The sequence below is a fragment of the Ananas comosus genome, linkage group 10, assembly GCF_001540865.1.
Source record: "Ananas comosus cultivar F153 linkage group 10, ASM154086v1, whole genome shotgun sequence".
Classification (NCBI taxonomy): Eukaryota; Viridiplantae; Streptophyta; class Magnoliopsida; order Poales; family Bromeliaceae; genus Ananas; species Ananas comosus.
In genome coordinates this window covers 3,335,177-3,356,486 of record NC_033630.1, presented here as the reverse complement: position 1 = coordinate 3,356,486, position 21,310 = coordinate 3,335,177, and the positions used below count along the sequence as shown (strand labels likewise).

Genomic DNA, 21,310 nt, shown 5'->3' with positions numbered 1-21,310 from the left:
TCGTTGATGTTTATTCTCTTTTCTTTAGAGACCTCAGCTTTAAAGAGAACGACATCTCGACCAAACTGCTGCTGCTGCTGATCATGCCCTAGTTGTTCTGTTCATTGCTTCACTCTGGGACTTTCTGGTCTCATATGTTTGCTTGCGAAGCTTCTAAGAAGAATCAAAAGAGTGCTAACAAGTAAGAAGTGCCTTGAGAGCTATTGTAGATTGGCTAATCAGTGAGTTGATTATGAAAAATCTCAAACATAACATCCTTAGTTCGGTTAGGTTTATCTCAGTTTGGGAGTTTAGTCAGAAGAACAGGGAAGAACAAAATTGCCCCCACTGCCAGAAAAGGAAACCAACAAAAAGCCCAATTATATCCAGTTGCCAAGAACAGAAAAGTAAGCATATTAGTAATACACCACTGAATACCATCATTTTGTGTAATGAAATACTCGCATGTTTTTACATGAGCAACTATTTTCTTCTCTTCGCTGCTACTTACCATTGCAGTAATCGCGATTACAGCTAGGAACTAATAGAATTAATAAAAAGCGCCCGTGTTCTTAAAACTCGAAAAGGTTAGTCCTCTTGTCGAAAACGAGGCTAGATTCCAATTGCTATCATTTTCCACTTCACTCAGTTAATAGATATGGAACAGACCGGACGAGTTCTTCTTCATTCTTTCAATTCAAGGTGGAAATTCTTCACTTGAAGAAGATTTGTTGGTTACTACCTGAATAAAACACCCTTCTTTTCCTTTTCTGAATCATTGATAAGTATCAGATCCTCACGAAGGAGCAAGTTCTGATGGTGCCAATCTTTTGTCCGATCTGGCTCTCAAATTCATCCTAGTTCTCAAATTGTTACTATTTTTATTGGGATCTGCTCTTCTCGGAATGGACCGCTGCATGATGCGGATTGGGATCCCACCAAGATTAAAATCTTCCTTGAGAGACTTCGTTAAGAACCTCATATCGGTATCTGAAAGCTGTGCCTTCCCACTCAGAAAGGCAACGAATGTAGGCGGCCGTGCTTTGACCTGAGTGAAGTACTTCACCTTCGGTTGGGTCGCTAGATCTTTCCACGAATGCCTGCTCATAACCTGTTAGAACCAAACAAAAATATGATAAAAAAAACTCTCTGGTAAAAGCAAGAAATCACCATTTTTTTTTTTATTTTGATAATCACTCCAACCATGTAATAAGTTATAACAAGTGATCATATGCGTGGCAAAACAGGAATATGTATTTAAATAGCACAATGGTCAGATAGTTATGTAGTATTTCCCCAACTAAATGCCAGTTTGGCTTCAAGGTTCTAGTTCAAAAAGCAGCAGCTGGACATTTTGGCAAAAATGAGGATCTTCTTGTGGATCTGTACTGGTTAGCTGAATCGAGTTTCTAAACCCTAAGGCAAAAGCTCCAATTTGAACGATCTACTTCCGATGCAGCCACAACTGTTGGTGAGAACGTTAGTGAAAGTGCCGCCAGTCCTTTTTGAATAGCTTACACAATAACACTTCTGCAGAAGTTCAACCAAGCCAAAAGAGCTACAAGGGAAATATAACGAGATGCTTCTGAACAAAGAGTAGTTTTCCAAAGAGAGATGGCATCCATACTTAGCATGAGCGGTATTTAAGGAAATACTTTTTTTCTGTCATTTACAGTTTACTATAAAATCCACAAGTGAGAAAACGATAACATAGTTAAGATAGATTACCTTACGCAACCAGCGATTAAGACGCGCAGTTGGCAATCTTAAGCACCATTTTTCATAAGTATCTATGAGCTGATGCATGACGGCAACTCGTCCCCTTCCTTCCAATGCAGAAACAAATACAACTGGTATCCCAGTGACCTGATAAATTAAGTGATATATATGAATGCATCTAACTGATACTTGGAACTTAACTCTGCTGCGCAACAGATAAATAGATTAAAAAGCTGAAAGTAGCATGGTCACAATCTTCTCTGAAATGACCAATTTACAGACTTTTGGATGGCTGAGTAATTCTTTAAATTATTGCTATGCACAAGAATTAATAAAAAAAATCATAAGAAAATCACTAGCAAGTATGAATTAGCTATTTGCCACTAGTCCAAAGTGAGAAAAGTCTGGTGAATAGTAGTCGTGTTTCACAACAAACAAACACCAACTACAAAATGAACTTGATTACACTTCAAATATCTTTTTAAAAAATGCGATTAGAAATTTTTTAATTTCATTGCACCATAAATCCATAATTCTAGGAGTACAACTTGATTTAAAATGTAAAAATGTTAAATTCATAACCATCAAAGTAGGAAAAAAAAAAACATAAGAAATTATCCTGCCAGCATGATGCATATTATGGCTGTATATACACACCTGAGGTATGACAGTCTGAATTTCCTTAGGAACAGCTTCCATGACTTTTCCAATTAATAAAGAGTTTCCTCTAAGAAGATCCATCTTGTTTACAATCACGACCAGTCCACGACCTTCTTCAATCGCTTGCCGTGCTATAACTACTTCTGCATGTTTCATACTGCTCTTAGCTTTTGCAATCTACATATCCAGAGAAACACATTCAAATTCTATTGAATCACCAGCAGTTGATGACGTTATCAGAATAAGAATCAAAAGCATAAAGAGTAGTCTTGAATTATTTTATGTGGTAAGTTGGAAAAGAACAAAATAAGAAAGATTGGTTGCTTTCATTTGTCAATAATTTGGGCTGCGTAGCAAGGCTTCTAATTACATGCTAATAGATTTTAGTAAGAAACAGAGAAAAAAAAGGTTCCATACCTCTTCTCCATCAAGCACTAAAGCTACAACATGAGCTCTCATAAGGTTCTTTCTTGACTGTACGACACTTAATGATGCTGGCCCCTTTTCTTGCCCTGATCTTTGTAACCAACCTGCAGTGTCCACCTGAACATCAAAAATTACTTGATTAGTCAATACAACATTCACATGCTTCTATAAGAATATCCAGAATTCTACAAGCCTGCGACAATGCTACACATACAGATAAAAATCACAACATGCTAAACCACAAGTCTAAACTGAAGAGAAAAGGTGTTTCAAGTTGTCAAAAGAGTATGGGAGGACAAACGGTATTTTATCCCTAAGTAAAAGGATATTATTTGAAGCTCCGAATGGAGGAAATATTAAGAACATATGGAAATACAGGAAATACAACAAAAAACCAGTAGACCAACATAGCTGAGAAGAATATATAAAACCTGCTAATTTACCAAATAGACAGTCCGGTTTTCGAATTGAAATTGAGCTCGAATTGAATCCCTTGTTAAGCCAGCCTCTGGCCCAACCAGAACCCTTTCTTCTTGTAATAAGGTATTCAGCAGAGTAGACTTCCCAACATTAGGACGTCCAACAATTGCAAGTTGCAAAGGTAACTTCCTCTCTTCGTTATTCTCCTCTTCAGACGTAGTATCCTCTTGGTTATGCTCATCTACAAGAATCAAAAGGGATGAGTTATAGACTAAGTTATATCGCAAACGACCAAAAGAAAGCCTGTATGCCTTTAACTTTATGAGATGCCTATATCATTAAATAGAGGATTGGTTATGACTTGTGACTTCTACTCATCAACTAAATCATAACATAAAGCGTAACTGTAGAGTTCGTCCAACAAATTGAAACATACTGTGAGTCCTGATTTCAATTGATACAATCCTTACTGCATGCCATATGCACCTCTTTCTAGTGAATCTTCTGACAATTTATAGCCAGAGATCTATGCTACTGAAATTTAAAATAAAATTAGGTGACATTAGTAGCAGAATAGCATGGTAAAAGCATAGTTGAAGAGAACTGCATAGCAAAAGTTTCAAAATGAAGCTGAAAATGTAATTTACAATCAAATTTGCAAAGAGAAATATTTTGATGGAATCAACTTCACTTACTATAATAAATTATGCAAGCTTCAGATTCATGATCCATTTTCCATATGATCTGAACGTCATTCTCTTCAACCATGCTAATATATGAGTTGGAAATATCGCAGTTGTTTAATTCTAGCTATAGATTTCTACAAACAATTACTTAACGGTAAGTCTGTGAACTTCAAATTTTAATTTTCTATAAACTCTACAAAAGGTCATGGATAATTACAGACGTACTTTTTGGAAGTTGAAGCATATAATCGTCCAACATTGGGCGGAGGATCTCATAAAGCTCTGCCATTCCCAAGCCAGTCTCTGCAGAAATGGCAATTGGGTCACCAAATCCTAATGCATAGGCCTCCCCAGCCGCTGCAGTAATAAGGCCTCGCTCATCAAGGGACTCGGATTTATTCATTGCAACGATGGTACGGACTCCCTGGGCATGCCTCCTCAGCCACTTCCCAACTTCAAGATCGAGCGGCTGCAGCCCATCCCTATAATTCAATGTATACCTCATTGGCAATTCTTTAATTTGAAGCTACCCTAAATTGAGTGACTGTTGAAACTGTAATTGAACTTGAAATATTTCTATTTAACTACCTAACCTTACAGTTTACTTGATTTGACTACCTTTTTGTAGGTAATTACTGTATTTGAGCGAATATGCCATCACTCGACAAAGTATTCTTTGAATTTTCCGACGGAAATGCTTAACTTATAATAGAACTTGATAGAATTTTCAGGAATCAACAGTAAATACAGGTTAGGAGGAAAAATCAGAAATTTTGAAGTACGGATAGCCGTTACAATTTTAATTCTGCTAAGTTCTGTGTGTTTTTCCCTAATAACTAAGCAGCGAGAAATCAAACATCAATATGTGATCAAGAAGAACAAGAAACCAACCTGACATCAATCAGAAAGATGGCGAATTGGGACCTTGCAATCACATTTTCTGTCATCTCGGCAGTCCTGCTAAGTATACTCCCTGAAGTAGCCGCAGTCTCGAGGCCAGCGGAATCCAGAACCCTAAATCTCAAATCACCCAACTTGGCGATCCCTTCTCGGACATCGCGTGTGACGTGATCACCAGGAGTGTTGTAAACGAGAGCCTCTCTCCGCCTAATCAACCTGCAAGGTAAGAAAACGACATGGAAACTAATCACATCAACTGCTTGGTTGGCCTTCAGCAATTTGAAGCATTTGCTTTTACTGCAGCTGCAAACTGTTCAAACAAATTTTGGTTAATAATATGTTTGGCAAGCTCCCAAAAAAGCTATTTTTCCTTGATAAGCAGAAGCTGAATATTGTGTTTGGTAATCAAAGTGTCAGAAGCTTCTTCAGTTGCGAGAATTCAGAATAAGCTTTCGATTAATAGCACTTCTTTGGGAAGCGAAAATTCAAATTACCAGGATAATGGCAAAGAAGCAAAAACCCCAAAAACCCTACTTTTGAAGATTCTCACCGATTGAACAGCGCCGACTTTCCGACATTGGGCCGACCCACTAGAATCACGGTTGGGAGAAGCGCTACATCGACCTTCGTGAAATCAAACCTCGCTTTCCTCTTCTGCGGCTTCTTCTTGCTCCTCGGCTTCTCCGGCTCAGGAGAAGAACCCATCAACGGCGATTCCCCGACCTCGTCGCCCACGCTCGCACCGGCGCAGAATCCCACGGCGGGAGCGTGGAACCACGGCGACGGCGAGGGATGAGAGAGGCCATGGGAGGGGTTGAGTGAGGATCTTGCAATGAGGGTTTTGGGGAGGTTACCCAGAAGGGGAGGAAGAGGAGGAGGAGGAGGGGTGGTGCCGAGCGCCGCCGCGGCGAGGTGGAATTGGGCGGGGAGGCGACGAAGGGTGTTAGGGTTTCGGCGAAGAAGAAGAAGAGATCGAAAGAGGGAGCTCACCATTGATGACGTTACGAGTGCAGTGGTTACGAGAGGACGGAGACGCAAAATGTATGAGGGGAAAAAGAGGAAATTGTGAGGCCGAAAAAATAAAAAATTCTTATATGCAACAGAGAAACGTGATGACACAAAATGTGGAACTTCATGACCGTGTTGTGCGCTTCGAATCGTATGAAATGACGATAAAATTTAAATTCTCAAAGTAAAACAAAAAGTCATAATTCAAAATAAATAAAAAAATAAATAAACATTCATGTCAGATCACAATGGGTTAGACTGCAACTGCATTTGAAGAATTTTTTTTATAAATAATTCTATCGATTTTTATAATTATAAAAATAATTTTTTTAAAAAAATTATAAAAATAGACTTTTAAATACGGTAAATAATTCACCACATTCATAACTCCTCAGTAAGAGTAAAAAAAAATTAAATACGGTGAACCATTCATCGCTTTTACCATCGTACAAATATAGAAAGAAGTAAGAAAAAAAAAGAAAGCGGTGAATGATTTACCGCTTTTAAAAGCGGTGAACCATTCACTGCTTTTATAGAACTATATCTATAAATAAAAATTTAACGGGTCTATTTTTAGAATAAAATTTTAGAAAAAGACTATTGCACTAAAAACCCCGCATTTGAATGTCTCAAAGCACAGTCAACCAGAAAATCTCTAGTTAAGCATTTAACAAAGAATAATAAAATTAAATTTATATTATATCCGGATTCTAGATAAGTGCTCATCTTTTTTCCCTTAGGACGGGCGTCGGACTCGTCAAAACTGTTGTGAAGCAGGCCCATTTTGTACTTCATTTTCTTATGATTTTATTTACTTTAGGGTAAAGTTTCTCGTGGCACACGCCTTTTGACCTCAAACTTTGTTATAAATTTTAACTTTATTTTTTAAAATTATTATAATTAAATTCTATATTCCAATATAATTAAATAAAATATAAACAAATTATTAATATAAAAATAATATAATATTTTAATTATTATCGTATTATTTATCATAATACTTACACATCACTTCTGTATCAAAATTTATCAATATCTAATCAATTAAATTAAATTATAAAATTTAAGTGCAACAATTCTAAAAAATATTGAGCTAAATATTAAAATATATGTTGAGGACGAAGTGTCACTCCTAGTGGTTTAAGGATCAAAAATGTAATTTATCCTTATACTATCCTGTAGTACCACGTACTACACAGAATCAATACAAAGTACAAACAAGCACAAAATAGATCCATACCTCCTGCTCGTCATTGCTAATAGGGGAAACTTCAAATACCCTTCATGTAATTTCAAACTTACCCATTTTAGTATTCTGTAATTTAAAGTGTATCAAGTTAGTAATTTATGATTTCGCACTTTCTCACTTTAATACCATGTGGTTTCAAGTGTATCAAATTAGTACCCTGTGATTTCATTTTTGTATCAAATTAGTACCATGTGGTTTCAATTCTCTTTTTATTATCTATTTTAGAGTATATAAATTAACAAAATATTAAACCATATGGTACTAAAGTGAGAAAGTGCGAAACCACATAATACTAACTTGTACGCTTGAAACCATAGGCTACTAAAGTGAAAAAATACAAAACCAAAGGATACTAACTTAATACACTTTAAACCACAGGGTACTAAAGTGAGAAAATACAAAACCACAAAGGGATATTTGAAGTTTTCCCTTTCTAATATAATATACCAATGAATAATCCAAACGATATAACAAACTAATCACAACGAAATAAATAATTACAAGCGTTTCAATGTAATGCGCTAAAGCACAATGCGTATTTAAAAGTTCTTCGTTAATTAATACAAAACCAGGGCTTGAGATTTATCAGTAACTCTTGGGACAAGAAATATGATTATCTCATCAGATACGATAACAGAGCACAGTAACGATATAAATCTCATACTCTTGGGGCAACTGCAACTAGCACAATATTTTTGAGAAAGAAGAGGATTTTTTGGTGTAAAAGGAGATCTGAAGATACATGATACATCATAAATTACAACATAACCTATCCTTAGACCCTTACGACAACTATAATAATTTACATTAAGACAAATTAAAGACATATATTAGCCTGTAAAGAAAAAAATCAGCAGTTAACCACCCTGTTGACCAGATTAATCGTGTGCTTCAGCTACTCAGAATCACTATCGCCTTCTGCAAAACTATACTTCCTCGCCCCATCTAGCCTGAGAATTACAGTCCCTGCATTCTCTTCGCTCCATTCTATGCCTTCCTTCTTCGCAAGCCCAATTACCTGTAATAGACATGAAGTCATGTATAAACTTAGTTAAAGCTAAGAAAAGAGATTAAGAATTGGGAATTCTTTTCCAATTATTATGTCCTATATGAAGTCATGAAGAATTTGTGTAATTATATCTCCTCAAGATTTCCCTACATATAAAAGCTACTTTATACATAATTACAGAAGAAACCATATAATCAACAATTGCCTTGCAATGAAAAGGAGGAGGAAAAAACTGGGGGGAGAGCAGGGACAAATTACATAGTAACAAAAGAAAGCAAAAGAAAGCACCGCAAAATTTTAAATCCAATAGAAAGCATATGATAGAGAAAAATAAAAAGCATGCCAAAAGGTGACTTCATTATTGATTTTTCGTCATAGGTATGATAGATCTTTCTTATCTAACATTTTTACTATTAGACCTGGGGAACATTTTATTATCTTTCATTAAGAAAGGGAACAGATCTAAGCTTGCTTGCTTCTTACCGAGCACTTTAACTTTCCCCTGCCAACACCATCTACACCACATCCAGTGATAACTCTGAGGAAATGGACAGCTAATTGAAAGAAACAAGCATTCGATTGGTAAAAGTAAACAATTTAATTCCTACCACATGCAAGTAAAAAGCACCTGTATGTAAAGAACTAGGAAATTGACATTACAAAGTATTTGTGCTTACAAGGAATATATGAAAATAAAAGTAGGTGAAGCTTCAAAAGCCCAATAGCTTGTTTGACATGCTGCCCATGTAAGTCGATAGTGACTGTATTTCTTATACTCTTGTTTCTGCATACACAAAGAAAATGTTACGAGGGATCTCTAATGAGAGAGAGAACTAGCCCGGTGCAATTACCTAGCTTCAAAAATCTCTCGACTGGCTTTTTCATCAGCTTCAAGGGCCAACTCACGAAAGTATTTGCCCTAAAACATATAAAAGGTAAGCCATTACTTGCACATAAATTAGAATAATCTTCTCGCAATCAACAAAGAATGTTTCTACTTGAACCATAGATATCATGGATACAAAGTGTATTAACAGCACAACGCAGAAATATATGGGCAATAAACAGACTATATAAGCAAAAAGTAAAACAGAAAGAGAAAAATAAGCAAGTATTTTTGAATGGCTTCAATTCTCCTAGGAATAACTAAAGCTAGAGTTATGTTTTAATTCACACATCATAATCACGACAGTTGCAATTGTAGATTAGGATAACGAATAGATTGACCAGAATCTTTTTTATTTTTTGCCACTATTTTGAAGGATGCTCTATTTTGAAGGATGCTCAACAGAATTTAATAAGCCTTCAAAATAGTATTTTAAACTGATGTGACAATCAAAAATATAGTAAGACATATGTATGAGCACCGACTAGCATGAAGTTACTTCAACTTAAGAAAAAAAGAAGAAACGAAACCTTCTCTGAAAGATGAGAGGCATAAGCACGTTCCCCTCTTGAGTACGCCAACGCAGCCTACAAACGAGTTGACATAAAATTTGCAGGATAGAAAATACTACTTCGAAGCTCTCTTTGGGCAGCACAACTGGTATGCTAAGTACAACTGTACTGTAACTGTATCTTACTTTCTGATAGTACATTTTCATCGTGTCCCAATGCTTACTGGCAACACCGCGGAACTCCTGATAACCATCTCCTTTACCTGCAACAATAATTGTCATAACATTTGCATCAGCACCAGTAAACAAAATGAATCCGCAAAACAATTTACAAACTTGTAGCAACATAGACTAGGCCATTTGCAAGCTATCAGAGAATCACTTTCAGAAAGATAGATAAAAAAGTCACGTATGCCTTTTTTATTTCACAATGCGAGAGAGAAAAACATTTTTTGCGGACTTATCCAAGTTCAGATCAAAAGCTTATATGCAACATGCATACAATTAAATGACTAAAAAGTAGGTGATTATTCAAATCAATCTTCAGGTTTTCTGAGTGTGCACCTATCATTAATAATTTCTCAAAACAAGAGCTAATTGTATGACTGATAAAAAGGCTAAAAAGGCCTCCTGCCTATCCACTAGGTTTTTAGGTTTAGACGACTGTGATATTGCACTTACCTTGTCAATATCAATATTCAAGCACTATTTCGTCACGGTTATTAAATTGTGCATAATTTTAGAATCTAGCTAAACATCTAATGTCCTTTTGAATTTTAGCTCAATAGATAACTGCAGTAATAGTGGTACACCATAATGACAATCATATTTTAACCAGCAGAAGATTCATAATGCAGCTATTAACACAAAGTGAAGAGTTGCACAGAATACTTTGGATGTTATGTGAAAAATAAACACTTCTCAAAGACAAAGTGAACATCGTCTGACAGAATACTTTGGATAATTATGTATTATAATGTATGAGTAATATTACCGTATGGCCTGAGGGTACACAAACCAATATTCTGTACGACTTGTCACTGCCGTAATTATCATTATACAGATAACACTAGCATGAAGGACAAACTTTCAGTTTTAAAGGAAAACAAATCGTATTTAACATATAATTCTAACTACTATCTTAAAAACCAGCAGTGAAGTGCCAAAAAAGATACTCAAGAAAAGAAATCTCTCTCAGAGAAAAACAGGCTCCTACACATATGCTAAGATAGCTTTTCAAGTTTAATATGATAGATGAAAAAGGAAATTTACCACTTATAGTTTTTTCTCCAGTATCTATGATGTGGGGAGAATTAAATTCCAACCCTTGCCCAAATGATTTTAGCTTCTTTACTACCGTCTTCCAGTTCATACGATTCGGCTCATACTTTGGATACTCAGTAACACCAAACAACGACTCCAAGATTTTATGTTGCATTTCGGATTTCCCCATCGTTGGAATATCTGAATCAGGAAGATCCTTCATGTAATGTCTAAAACATCAAAGAGAGATAAATGCATCATTAAATCATAACGCACATCCATATATACATATACACATATACTTAATCTTCAAAAAGATGGGAAATCATGAGTTTGATGCATATAAAACAGGATGCTGTGATTATTTGGTTTATTTTAAGTAGATAACTCACAAGGTTCAAGATCCAAAACTGGTGATCAGTACTGTTAGATGGCAGGTGACCTAAGATCTAGGGCAAGGATTGAAGTGCCGCCCATGCCGTACGGCACAGGGGCGTGCTGTACCGTGCCCTCGTGCCGTACCGTGGGCTCGGTACAAGGGGGGGTCTCGGACCCCCCCTATCTCGCGGCATGCACCTGCGTGCCGCTTGAGACAAAGCGGTAGGCAGGTGCGTGCCGGCGGCACGTACCGTGCGTGCCGCCAATTTTTTTTTTTCTTTGTTGTCTTTTTTTCAACTTCTTTTTTGCTTTTTGGCGGATACCTTTTTTATAACTTCTTATTTATCAATACAGGAGCAAATTTTTAATTGACATAAGCGATCCATACCGCGGGGGGCAAAGCCCCCCGCACCCCACTCAGATGTCAGTGGTGGGCTGCGGGCTCGGGCCGATACACTTCCACCACAAACATCTATTTTTTTTTCACAAAAAATTTTGTAAAAATTTGTTGCACCGCGAAACTTTCGATAAATCAAAGGAACAAAAATCAATTTCCTAAACAATTTTTGATCAGATATTTTTAAAAGAATAAAAGAACAAAAAAATATAGATGTAATATTGGGAATATATGAATTTCTCACAATACCAGCAATACTTATATCAACATTGTCAAATAAATCTTGTATCTGCAGATAACAATATGTCATATGATCAAGCGCGACGATCTATGTGGAATTAAACAGTCATCTCTATGTAAAGATGTAAATTTAAATAATTATTGTACTTGTGAATTTTATTATTATATTTTAATTTCATTCTATATCAGGTATAGTTGTACTTTACTTACAAAAAGTTTTCATGCATGTTAATTGATGAGTATAGTAAGGTATATATAGTAAATATTCATAATTATTTTGTTTAAATCTTTCAAAATAATATTATAAGAGTTTATTGGAACCAAAAAAACTAAAATAAATCCATACCAAAGCGTGCCAGTAGGAGGTCATGCGTATCTATCGGCACGCAAGCGTGCCACGTGTCGGCACGCAAGCGTGCCTGTGCCGTATCGTGCCAGGGACATAACGGCACGCCCCCGTGCCACGGCACTTTAAACCTTTCTAGGGTTTAACCTAAAATGAACAATTTTGCCAAATAGTCATATCCTATCAACATCAGGCACCTAATTTAATTAATCATCTTGTAGGCCTGAGAAATATTACCATGAAATATTAGTAGTAGAAAAGGAGGTTAAGTAATCTCTTTAACCTTAGGATTAATTACAGCTGACACTGTGGAAACATTTGATACCATCCAACACCTTATTGGATCCCTATTTCCTCCTATCTGTTCCTCTTTTGAACTCTTTTATCCAAATTAATTGCATTAAGTCCTCCAACGCTTTTCATCCAACTTTCTAAAACTTTCTACAAATAAAGGGATTCCCTAGATAATTCTTTGACTGCTGGTCCGCTAGACTTATCCTTGTCATGGAAACACTGAGCATATCTAAGAAGACTCTTTCTAAAGGAGATGATAAGAAATTGTCAGTTGTAAGTAGTGAATCAGAATTCATGGCATAGAGCCGTAGCCTCTTAAGTTTTCATCTCATCGAAATACAATAAATGTACTCAAAAGGCCTATTCACAAGAGGATATGAACACTAATGATCCTTAAAGCGAAAGACATCCCTCATAATGATTAAATGAATAATACATAATATCTATAGGTAATGCTACTTCTATTAGAGTCAATAAAAATGAAGCAATGAAAAGAGTAAGCACACCTGCTATCATATCCTGCATATTGTGGGAATTCTTGTTCTTTTTCAGATGAATGACAGGTCATCTCACCGGTATTATCTGGTGACTGAGACAAACTAGCATTAAAATAAAAATTATTACGGCAAAAAAGAAAAGAAGCAAGATTAACAATTGCATGCCAGTAAAAGCATCAAAAGTATATTTAAATAGTCCCTCCAATATTTTATCTTGACAAAGTGAATAACAGTGAGAAAGGAAACAAGAAAATGATAGAGAAAGAAGAAAATTTTCATTGAAATCACACAATGCAGTAGTAGTCAATGGGAACCATCTTCATTTCCCCTCCTTTGATAAGCTGTGATTGATCCACTTGTCACTACCTCTTCAACTAGAAAGAAAACATAACTATCTAGGTCAACACCCCCTTCTTTCTTTACAGATAAAACAAGAGGACTATAGACAAAAAATGGATTGCCTGAATGTAGAAGCACTTGCTTTTACTTCTGTTACCACCAGACTCGTCCTTGAACTACACATATTCTGGCATGAACAAAAGCATTGTATACATGCAAAATAAACTTGAAATTTGGGCAAGATATCCCAATTACAACTGACTGAAACTGCAAAACCAGTATCTATCAGTCAAGCTGCAAATATGGAGTGTTCAATTGCAGTTTATCAGTTAATTTAGCAGAATGACACGAAATATAATTTGCTAACCTAATATCAAGCCTGGAGACAGTTATTTTCACATGCTAATGACATGAGAAGAGAAAATAGCAGTCAACATTTTACCAGGTGAAGAAGTACCTGGAATGAGTTTATATTGTTCTCTCGGGTGTTTTTACTGGACATCCCACGGAAGATAATAGAATAATCCATGCAACTCTTTCCATGATTCCAATAGCTCCTCTCCTTGTGCTGGTTGTAGGAGGATGCTGCTAAATCTAGTAACACCTCCAGAGCCTGAAAGAAACTTTAGGTTTTGTAGTTTAATTCTCATACAGTTTCCAGAGTTAGGCACCCTCCACATGAAATAGAAGGACGTCTCTACTCATTTAGTGATCAAGAATCACAATGTGTAATCTGTAGAAAATTGAAATTTAGCATTTAAAGCGGGAAGGATGAAAAATGGTGCCCCTCCCCCTTCAAAAGACAAAAGAAAAAAAGAAAACAGCTTCATTTAAACTGGAATTAATTGGATTCTTTAATCCAAAATTCCAACTAAAACAGTTAAAATGAAAATTTGGCTAATCTGAAAGGACACTAAAGAAGAAACCAAGCAAGTCAAACATAACAAAAAGTAAAGGTAAATCAGCTATTACTACTCTCATGACACAAATTTATTCGATTGGGCTATTTGGCAAGAACATACTACTTAAGAAGCACCTCTACATCTTGATTTGATGGAAAAAATAAAATAAAATAAAATAAAAGTTTCTAGACAATGCATGTAAAGTTATGTACTTATGTAAGTACTTGAAGAACATCAAAATAGACAATACCTTCTCAACATCACATCCACATTGACCTGCAAGGAAAACAAAAAGTAAGTAATGAGCACATGGTACAAAAGTATGAAGCTCAGCGTCGAGCATACAACAAACATCCTACAATTAGGTACCTCAGAGAGAAAAGTTTGTGCCAGCCATGAAAACAGTTCAAAAGACGCTAAAACATAATGGTATCAAAGAATGCTATGCAATTTAACAATATGGATTGCACAGAACTTTATATTTCATGCAAGAATAGTGGGATACATAGCACAATCCCCACTCTTTTCTTCAATCAGAACTGCCTAAAAACACACCTAACACATGTTGAAGACAATATCTCCCTCATTTCCAATCAACCTCTCCTAACTCATTTATGATCTCTTCTTTGATGTTCACCTCTATTAATGCTTTCTTGACTACTATTTATCAGTTCGTTTTTGTTGATTCTCTTTTACTTTTTGTACCATGCATAAAACGAGCACTTGTTTCAAACAAAACGAGTATTGGCAGATTTACCATTCACAAGTTAACATGTAAGGCAGTATCTTTATCTTTTCAACAGCTTTCTGGACATGACGAATCAAAATCATTGATCAATAAACTCAGATCCTCATAACGCGAAACAAAAAATTTTTAGCTGTTTATTTATTTCTTCCCACCTCCATGAACAATACCTCCCGCAACTTAATTACTCCCCTGAGCACTTCCGCTTGTTCCCTCCACCCATTTTAAAACCACCATAGCCAGATAATAGATTGCATGTCCATACAATACCTTCTGAATCTTACACGACAAACATAAAAAGTATTGTACCTATAATTTCTTAAAATCCAAATTAACAATCAAGAATAATAGTTTCCTCTGAGATAAATGCAACACTCCCAAGGGTGACGAAGTGGAATTGTAGCAGCGTCTCCTTCCTGAGAACGCATTAACTAAATGAATCATGAGAGAAGACTCTCCGGCCGTTCGATTAAGAAATTAGCTTAAGGCTACTCCAGTAATTTGCCAAAATTGATGTATCCATAGTTATTTGCATAAAGCAACCCCAACAACGAACAATTCAGGTACAGAAACAGAAAAAGCTTATGACCCCCAAAAGGAGAAGGTAAAAAAAGAAAAAGAAAAGGATATCTATGCTCACCTAGAACATCTCTGACCACTCCCATTCCAAGATGCGAGCTATCCCCCAGCATCGAGCACAAGAACTGCTCCGCATCCTCGACCTCCGCATCCCCCCTCCTCTTCTCTTCCTCCGCCCTCCCCTCCCCGCTCCTCCTCCCTTTGCCGCAGACCATTACCGGGCTCGAATAGCTCTTCCCGATCACGTCCGAAACCATACCCGTGGCCGCCGCAACCCTCTTGGGCTTCCGCCGCGCTCTCCTCCCGCCACCACCTCCGCCGCCGTCGCCGCGGCCGCAGCCGCCGCCGCTCGACGCCGGCGCCTCCCCGGGGTCCTCGAGATGAGCGCCGAGAATTCCGGCGGCCTTGTAGGCGTCGCCGCCGGCCTCGCGGTACACCGACTCGATCTGGTCGACGGAGACCGAACCGAACGCATCGATCAACCAATCCAGGTCCTTCCTCTCCTCGCCCTCGGCCTTTTCCCCTCCAATTCCCTCGTCCCCCTTCGATTCAGCGCCGGATCTTTGGGAGGGCGGCGGAGCGGGAGAAGAGGGCTTCGGCTTCTTCTTCCTGCTCTTCTTCTTGTTCTGCGAGGGTTTCATGGCGCGGCGGAGAGGGGGACGAGGTTGACGACGACGAGGGTTTCGTCGGTGGCGATAGAGTTGGGGAAAGGGATCGTAACGTGGGAAAGGTAGAGAGAGAGAGAGAGAGAGAGAGAGAGAGAGAGCACGGGATACAATTCCACCGCACGGCGCCCTGAGTCGTCTGTGCCCGAGGATCTCGCACCCAAGCGCACCACTCGCGTTTGACCCCTAGTCAAATTAGGACCAAACTAAACCTGATGCGGAGCCCAATCGAGCGCATCAAGATCCGGCTCCGATTACAGTACACAACCCATAGGGCCTATGAGGCCCATCATCGTTCGGGCCCACTTAGCAGGCCCGAGCAAACCCGTTAACTTGTTAAGGCCCAGTTTGGAAACACATTATCTTGTACTGTATTTGATAGTTCAAAAGATATCTGAAATTGGAAACTGATGTTGCCACAGAAGTTTCTGCTATTGCCTAGCTTTTCTGGTAATATCAAAACTAATTTTGACAATATCGATTCTTTTTTAAAATAAATTTAATTCTAAGATAGAGTTTTTTTTTTAAAAAAAATGTTATAAAATGATAGCAAAAATTCACTATCACATAGACGTGCATTCATTTCTACAGGAAACCAACATTTTAGAATAAGTTTTCTTATTTATATAACATAGAGGAAACATGGATACAGTTTAGATATGTGCCGGCAAGGACAAGGACGAGGACAACACAGTACAACACACATACACGCTAGTACACCAGTTAGCTGGCCCAATAAACCATGGATCACAGACCAGATTATAATATGTAGCAGTCCACTCCACGTCATAATTCACATGTTCTAATCTGCCAAGTTAGTTGCGGCTCCACAGGAGATCATCCTGGGGCAGGAAGTGGCACACTGGCACGCTCCAGGGCTCGACGTTGAGCTTCTTGAACGCCTCCTCGACCCGGCTGCCGCGTCGGTGTGGCACGCTGCGAGCGCCTCCACCCTCGTCCCGTCGGCGCCCGCCATCGATACGGTGTAGGCGGCCGCGGTCGTCATGTGGCAGTGGAACACCGCGTACGCATACTTCATGCCGTGGCATGCCACCAGCTCGGATCCTGGGGTGGACATCTTCTTTACATTCTCGATCGTATATGCCTGCTTCGGCGTGCCTGTTGAATATAAAATATTAAGAAAATATCACTCGAGTTTTGCCAGCTGAGATTGATCGGACTATCTTTCTGTTGGGACGCTCTCTAGTACATAAAATTCTCTTGTTTTCTATGTTTACACTAGATTTTTTTTTCTTTGGTTTCAGAGAAAAACGGTTATTTCACTGTGTCGTACCCTCACGGCCGACAGCGGTGGACACGGCCCGTAAGTCGCGGATGCCGAGGCTGGCAGTGGTGAAGTTGACCATGGACTCGAGCGAGGTGACGCAGAGCCAGTCCTCGCCGCCGAGGGCTGGGGCCTCGCACTCGGTGAGGGTGCTCTTGATGGCGTCAGCCCTTGCAGAGGCGGCGTCGACGGAGAAGCGGGAGAGTATCTCCGGGAGCTTGGCGGAAGAGAAAGGGATCGAGTCGGAGACGCGGCGCGGGAGGAGCACGGTGGCGGTGGAGGCGGTCCGGGTGAAATGCAGGGTCATCTTTGAGCCCGGGTGCAGGTCCTTCTCCAGGAAGAACACGGAGCCTACTCCGTCTACGTTCGCTGAGGTGGTTACTTTTCCTATATGTTTCAAAAAAAGACAAATATTTAAAATATAGTATACTATATCAAACGCTTGGTGCTATTAAATTTTTCGCTGTTAAAATTATTCTTTTGATCATTGTCATTTATTAGATTAATACTGTTCAACCAACCATCCATTCAATTCGAAGAATTTGTTATTATTCTAATCACACGTTCTTTTATTTAAAGGTCGAAAATCTAATAGCATCAAATATTTGATACTATCGATAATATAATAGCATAATTCGTAATATATATATATATATATATATATATATATATATATATATATATATATATATATATATATATATATATAGTGGAGGCTCCCGTACTATAGTGTAGTTTTCGATCTTGGGCATTAATCAACGATCCATACGTTAAAAATGATCTAGGGTATTTAAGTTTTTAGAAATAAATTTTTATTTTTTCGACATCGTTTACTTAGTAAATAAATTATGTCAAAATGACGGTGGGAATTGAATACTCTTTAAAATTTGAGCATAGGACTTTTAAATTCAAGATCAAGAATGTTAACCTTAATCTATATAGTTTAAAGTATTTTCTATCAAAATTTGAAGAAATTTAGATTCTTCTACACCGTTAAACTCCCAACTCGTCATAATAGCCATTGAAAATTGACAATTTTAAAATGTTTTGATCATAAAGTAAACTATGTCGAAAAAATATAAAAATTTATTTCTAAAAACTTTAAATATCCTAGATCAGTTTTAACGGTGTGGATCGTTGATTTGAACGCCCGAAGATCGAAAACGACACTATAGTACGGAAGCTCCCGTACTATAGATAGTATAGTAGCCGGACTCTATATATATATATATACTGTTTGAATTAAGGGGTAGTAACTGAGATTCGATAGCGCTTGTGTGCATGCATGATTATAATTGAAGTCCCCCGCTTATTTTTAAAAATAATTAAAAAATATTTTTAGAATGTTATTTTTCTCTCATACTTAGGAGATAAGAAAAAGTTGTTATTATGAGTAATTTTTTTTGCTCTTCATTTTTTTCTCTATTAAACTTTCATTCCAAAAAACGTGGAAAGATGAGTTTTTTTCTTTCTTTTTTTTTTTTTTTTTCCAAATCACAGTTTTATTTATTTATTTTTTTTTCATGCGTGCGTTTCCAACCAAATAGATGGGATAGGCATTAATTTGTTTTCTTACGATGTGAGATCATTTGATTATAATTTTTATCAAATTTTGCTAAATCTAGTGATTTTTTTTTAAAAGAGAAAAATAGTATATTACTTGTTTCATTCATTTTTTAGAAATAAACTTAACTAAAAGTATTAACTAGTTGGGATACTCATAAGTTCTTTTGCTAACTATGTGAGATGCGTTATTTTAAAACCTCGCAAAAGTTGGCTAACTTTGAATACGAATTAAACACAAATACTGTTATTTAATATTTTAAAATTTTAACACTGTCATTTAATATTTTAAAATTTTAAGAAAAAATAATTGAGAGAGAGAGAGAGAGCAACCAGGGAGCAGCAGGTCACGGATTGCGCTCGGCATGGGAGAGTTGGGCAGGACGTTCTGCCAGTAGACCTCTGCAGGCGAAGCTGCATGTCTCGCTCCTACTGCAATGGCCAGCTGAAATATACAAATATCAATCAATAATTTGTTATATATAAAAAATAAAATAAAATAATAAATTGTGAGGGAAAAAGACAACATTATCTGCCAAATAAAACCACGAAGAAAGTAAAAATTTAAAAAAATCATAATTCTACGAATTTCAGTTATTTTGATCATTTCTAGGTCTAAAAGGTACTAAGCTGGTGCCGCACGTTGTATATACGCGCGAACATCAAATGTTTTCTCCTTAATTTACGCACAGTTAATCATATATATCTAGATCCACTTAAAAACACAACTTATGTCACGTTATCGCACGCCGATTCAACTTAGCTAGAGCTTCTACAGAATCACTTGTTTTAACGAAAGCATGCATGTCGCGTATATGAATTTGCTCACCAAAAGAAAGGAGAGGAGAGGCAAAAGGCGAGCCATGGATTCAAGAGAGATCGAATTAATTAATTAATGAGAAATATATAGTAGTTGTTGTTGTGCATGGTGTGAGGAGGAACAGGGTTGGATTTATAGAGGTAGGGGTAGAGAAAAAGGCCAGCATAGAGCCATAGAGGTGGGCTATCTCCCATAAAGAGGCGACTGTGAGAGAAAGTGATTCTAGCACGAGCATGGGCTCGACCCAATGCAATCATGGAGCAAATGGAGCCGAGTATTAATTTGGATTTTGACGCCTATGGTCATTCACGGGCCGGTGTAATGTCACAGATTCTTTCTGGTTGTTTTGGTTGTTGTGAATTATAAATGCTGAAAATAAAGTTTACGTGCATGGTAGTAAATTAAGAAGTCATGAGTTTTATTGATGCCAAAATTAAAATTAAGTAAACCACGTATGAATCAATAAAGATACGTAGCACCAGGGACGGAGCCATGTGGGGGCCGACAATGGCCATACCCCCCCCCCATTTTTAAAATTACAGAACAATCCACTAGTAAGCTATTAAAAAAATTAAAATATTGTAAATTTAGGGGACCAAAGTGAAAATTTTTGAAAAGAATTGTTGCCTTGTGGGCCAAGACTCCATATATAGACCCAAAGGAGCTATGACCCTCTTCAACTTTTCAATATTTACTTTATAGTTCTTTGGTAGTTTATATATTTTCAGTTAATTTTTAAAATATATCGGCCTATTTTGTAAAAAGTTTTTAGTGCTAATATAGAGCTCTCTCTCTCTTCTTATGTGTTTTATAGGTGAAAATATATTAAGAACCTTTTAATTATAGTGCATTTTGAAATAAGTCCTTTCAACTTTAAATATTTTATTTATACATTCTTAACTTTCCAATTATTTTGATGAGCTAATTTATTTAACTAAATAAAATAGTATGCTAAATTTAATAGCTCTGTTAGATATTAGTCATTGGTTGTTATTATTTTATTAACAAAAATTTAAAAAAAATTAAATTCTAACTAAATTTTTATTAGATTTAGTAAAATTCTTAAATTATTTGAATGAAATAATACAAATAAAATAATTAGAAGTTAAGCAAGTGTAAATTAAAAAAATAAATTTAATATTTTTTAACATTAATTATCTAATCACTAAATTTTTTTATTAAAAATTTGAGTAGTTAAAATTTTATTTATCTGCTAAACTTTTTATTTGTACATATTTTGGCCCCCCTTGTGATTGAATTCTGGCTTCGTCCCTGCGTAGCACATCAGGAGTCGGCAGGCAATAAGGCGACTGAAGGTTTAGGCGAGAACGGTTGAGAAGTGGGCCGTAACTTCCATGAAAAGTTGGCGTAACTTCTACGATAGGGCGTAACTTCTATGAGGAGTGGGCGTAACCTCCACGATCATGGTTACAACCACTCCCCCCACTACTTTTAACCAACCAATAATGTGAGTTGATATTACTATAAATAGTAATTTCAAAGCCTGCAATAGCGGTCTTTCTCTTCTGTAAACGAGAAGACCG

General features: G+C 37.0%; 2 protein-coding genes and 1 pseudogene across 3 annotated transcripts; all 3 read right to left on the bottom strand.

Annotated features, from left to right (window-relative positions):
- Positions 308–5,942, bottom strand: LOC109716317 (GTPase Der). Its single transcript, XM_020241682.1, has 8 exons — positions 5,341–5,942; positions 4,782–5,006; positions 4,116–4,372; positions 3,228–3,445; positions 2,776–2,901; positions 2,356–2,535; positions 1,708–1,845; positions 308–1,090 (listed from the first exon to the last, which is right to left on the bottom strand). Exons 1-8 carry the CDS (start codon positions 5,781–5,783, stop codon positions 776–778), a joined length of 1,902 nt encoding a protein of 633 aa, XP_020097271.1. The 5' UTR covers positions 5,784–5,942; the 3' UTR covers positions 308–775.
- Positions 7,629–16,261, bottom strand: LOC109716339 (SMR domain-containing protein At5g58720). 2 transcript variants are annotated; one of them, XM_020241717.1, is made up of 11 exons: positions 15,495–16,258; positions 14,360–14,385; positions 13,665–13,820; positions 12,878–12,960; positions 10,726–10,946; positions 9,640–9,716; positions 9,473–9,529; positions 8,908–8,975; positions 8,734–8,840; positions 8,540–8,610; positions 7,629–8,065 (listed from the first exon to the last, which is right to left on the bottom strand). In XM_020241717.1, exons 1-11 carry the CDS (start codon positions 16,072–16,074, stop codon positions 7,943–7,945), a joined length of 1,569 nt encoding a protein of 522 aa, XP_020097306.1. In that variant the 5' UTR covers positions 16,075–16,258; the 3' UTR covers positions 7,629–7,942. The 2 variants fall into 2 exon arrangements, with proteins under 2 accessions (XP_020097306.1, XP_020097307.1); XM_020241718.1 differs by lacking the exon at positions 8,540–8,610 and having other exon boundaries at positions 15,495–16,261.
- On the bottom strand, positions 16,706–19,865 carry LOC109716341 (annotated as a pseudogene).

What these genes read in the sequence shown, in the direction of transcription:
- LOC109716317 (XM_020241682.1), bottom strand. Translation starts at nt 5,783, where the DNA reads ATGGTGAGCTCCCTCTTTCGATCTCTTCTTCTTCTTCGCCGAAACCCT. An exon ending in TAGTGCTTGATGGAGAAGAG is followed by an intron (nt 2,536 to 2,775) that starts GTATGGAACCTT and finishes CTGGATATGTAG; the next exon opens with ATTGCAAAAGCTAAGAGCAG. An exon ending in TTCAGACTGTCATACCTCAG is followed by an intron (nt 1,846 to 2,355) that starts GTGTGTATATAC and finishes TTAATTTATCAG; the next exon opens with GTCACTGGGATACCAGTTGT.
- LOC109716339 (XM_020241717.1), bottom strand. Translation starts at nt 16,074, where the DNA reads ATGAAACCCTCGCAGAACAAGAAGAAGAGCAGGAAGAAGAAGCCGAAG. An exon ending in TGGAGAAAAAACTATAAGTG is followed by an intron (nt 9,717 to 10,725) that starts GTAAATTTCCTT and finishes TTATTGTTGCAG; the next exon opens with GTAAAGGAGATGGTTATCAG. An exon ending in CCTCTCATCTTTCAGAGAAG is followed by an intron (nt 8,976 to 9,472) that starts GTTTCGTTTCTT and finishes TATATGTTTTAG; the next exon opens with GGCAAATACTTTCGTGAGTT.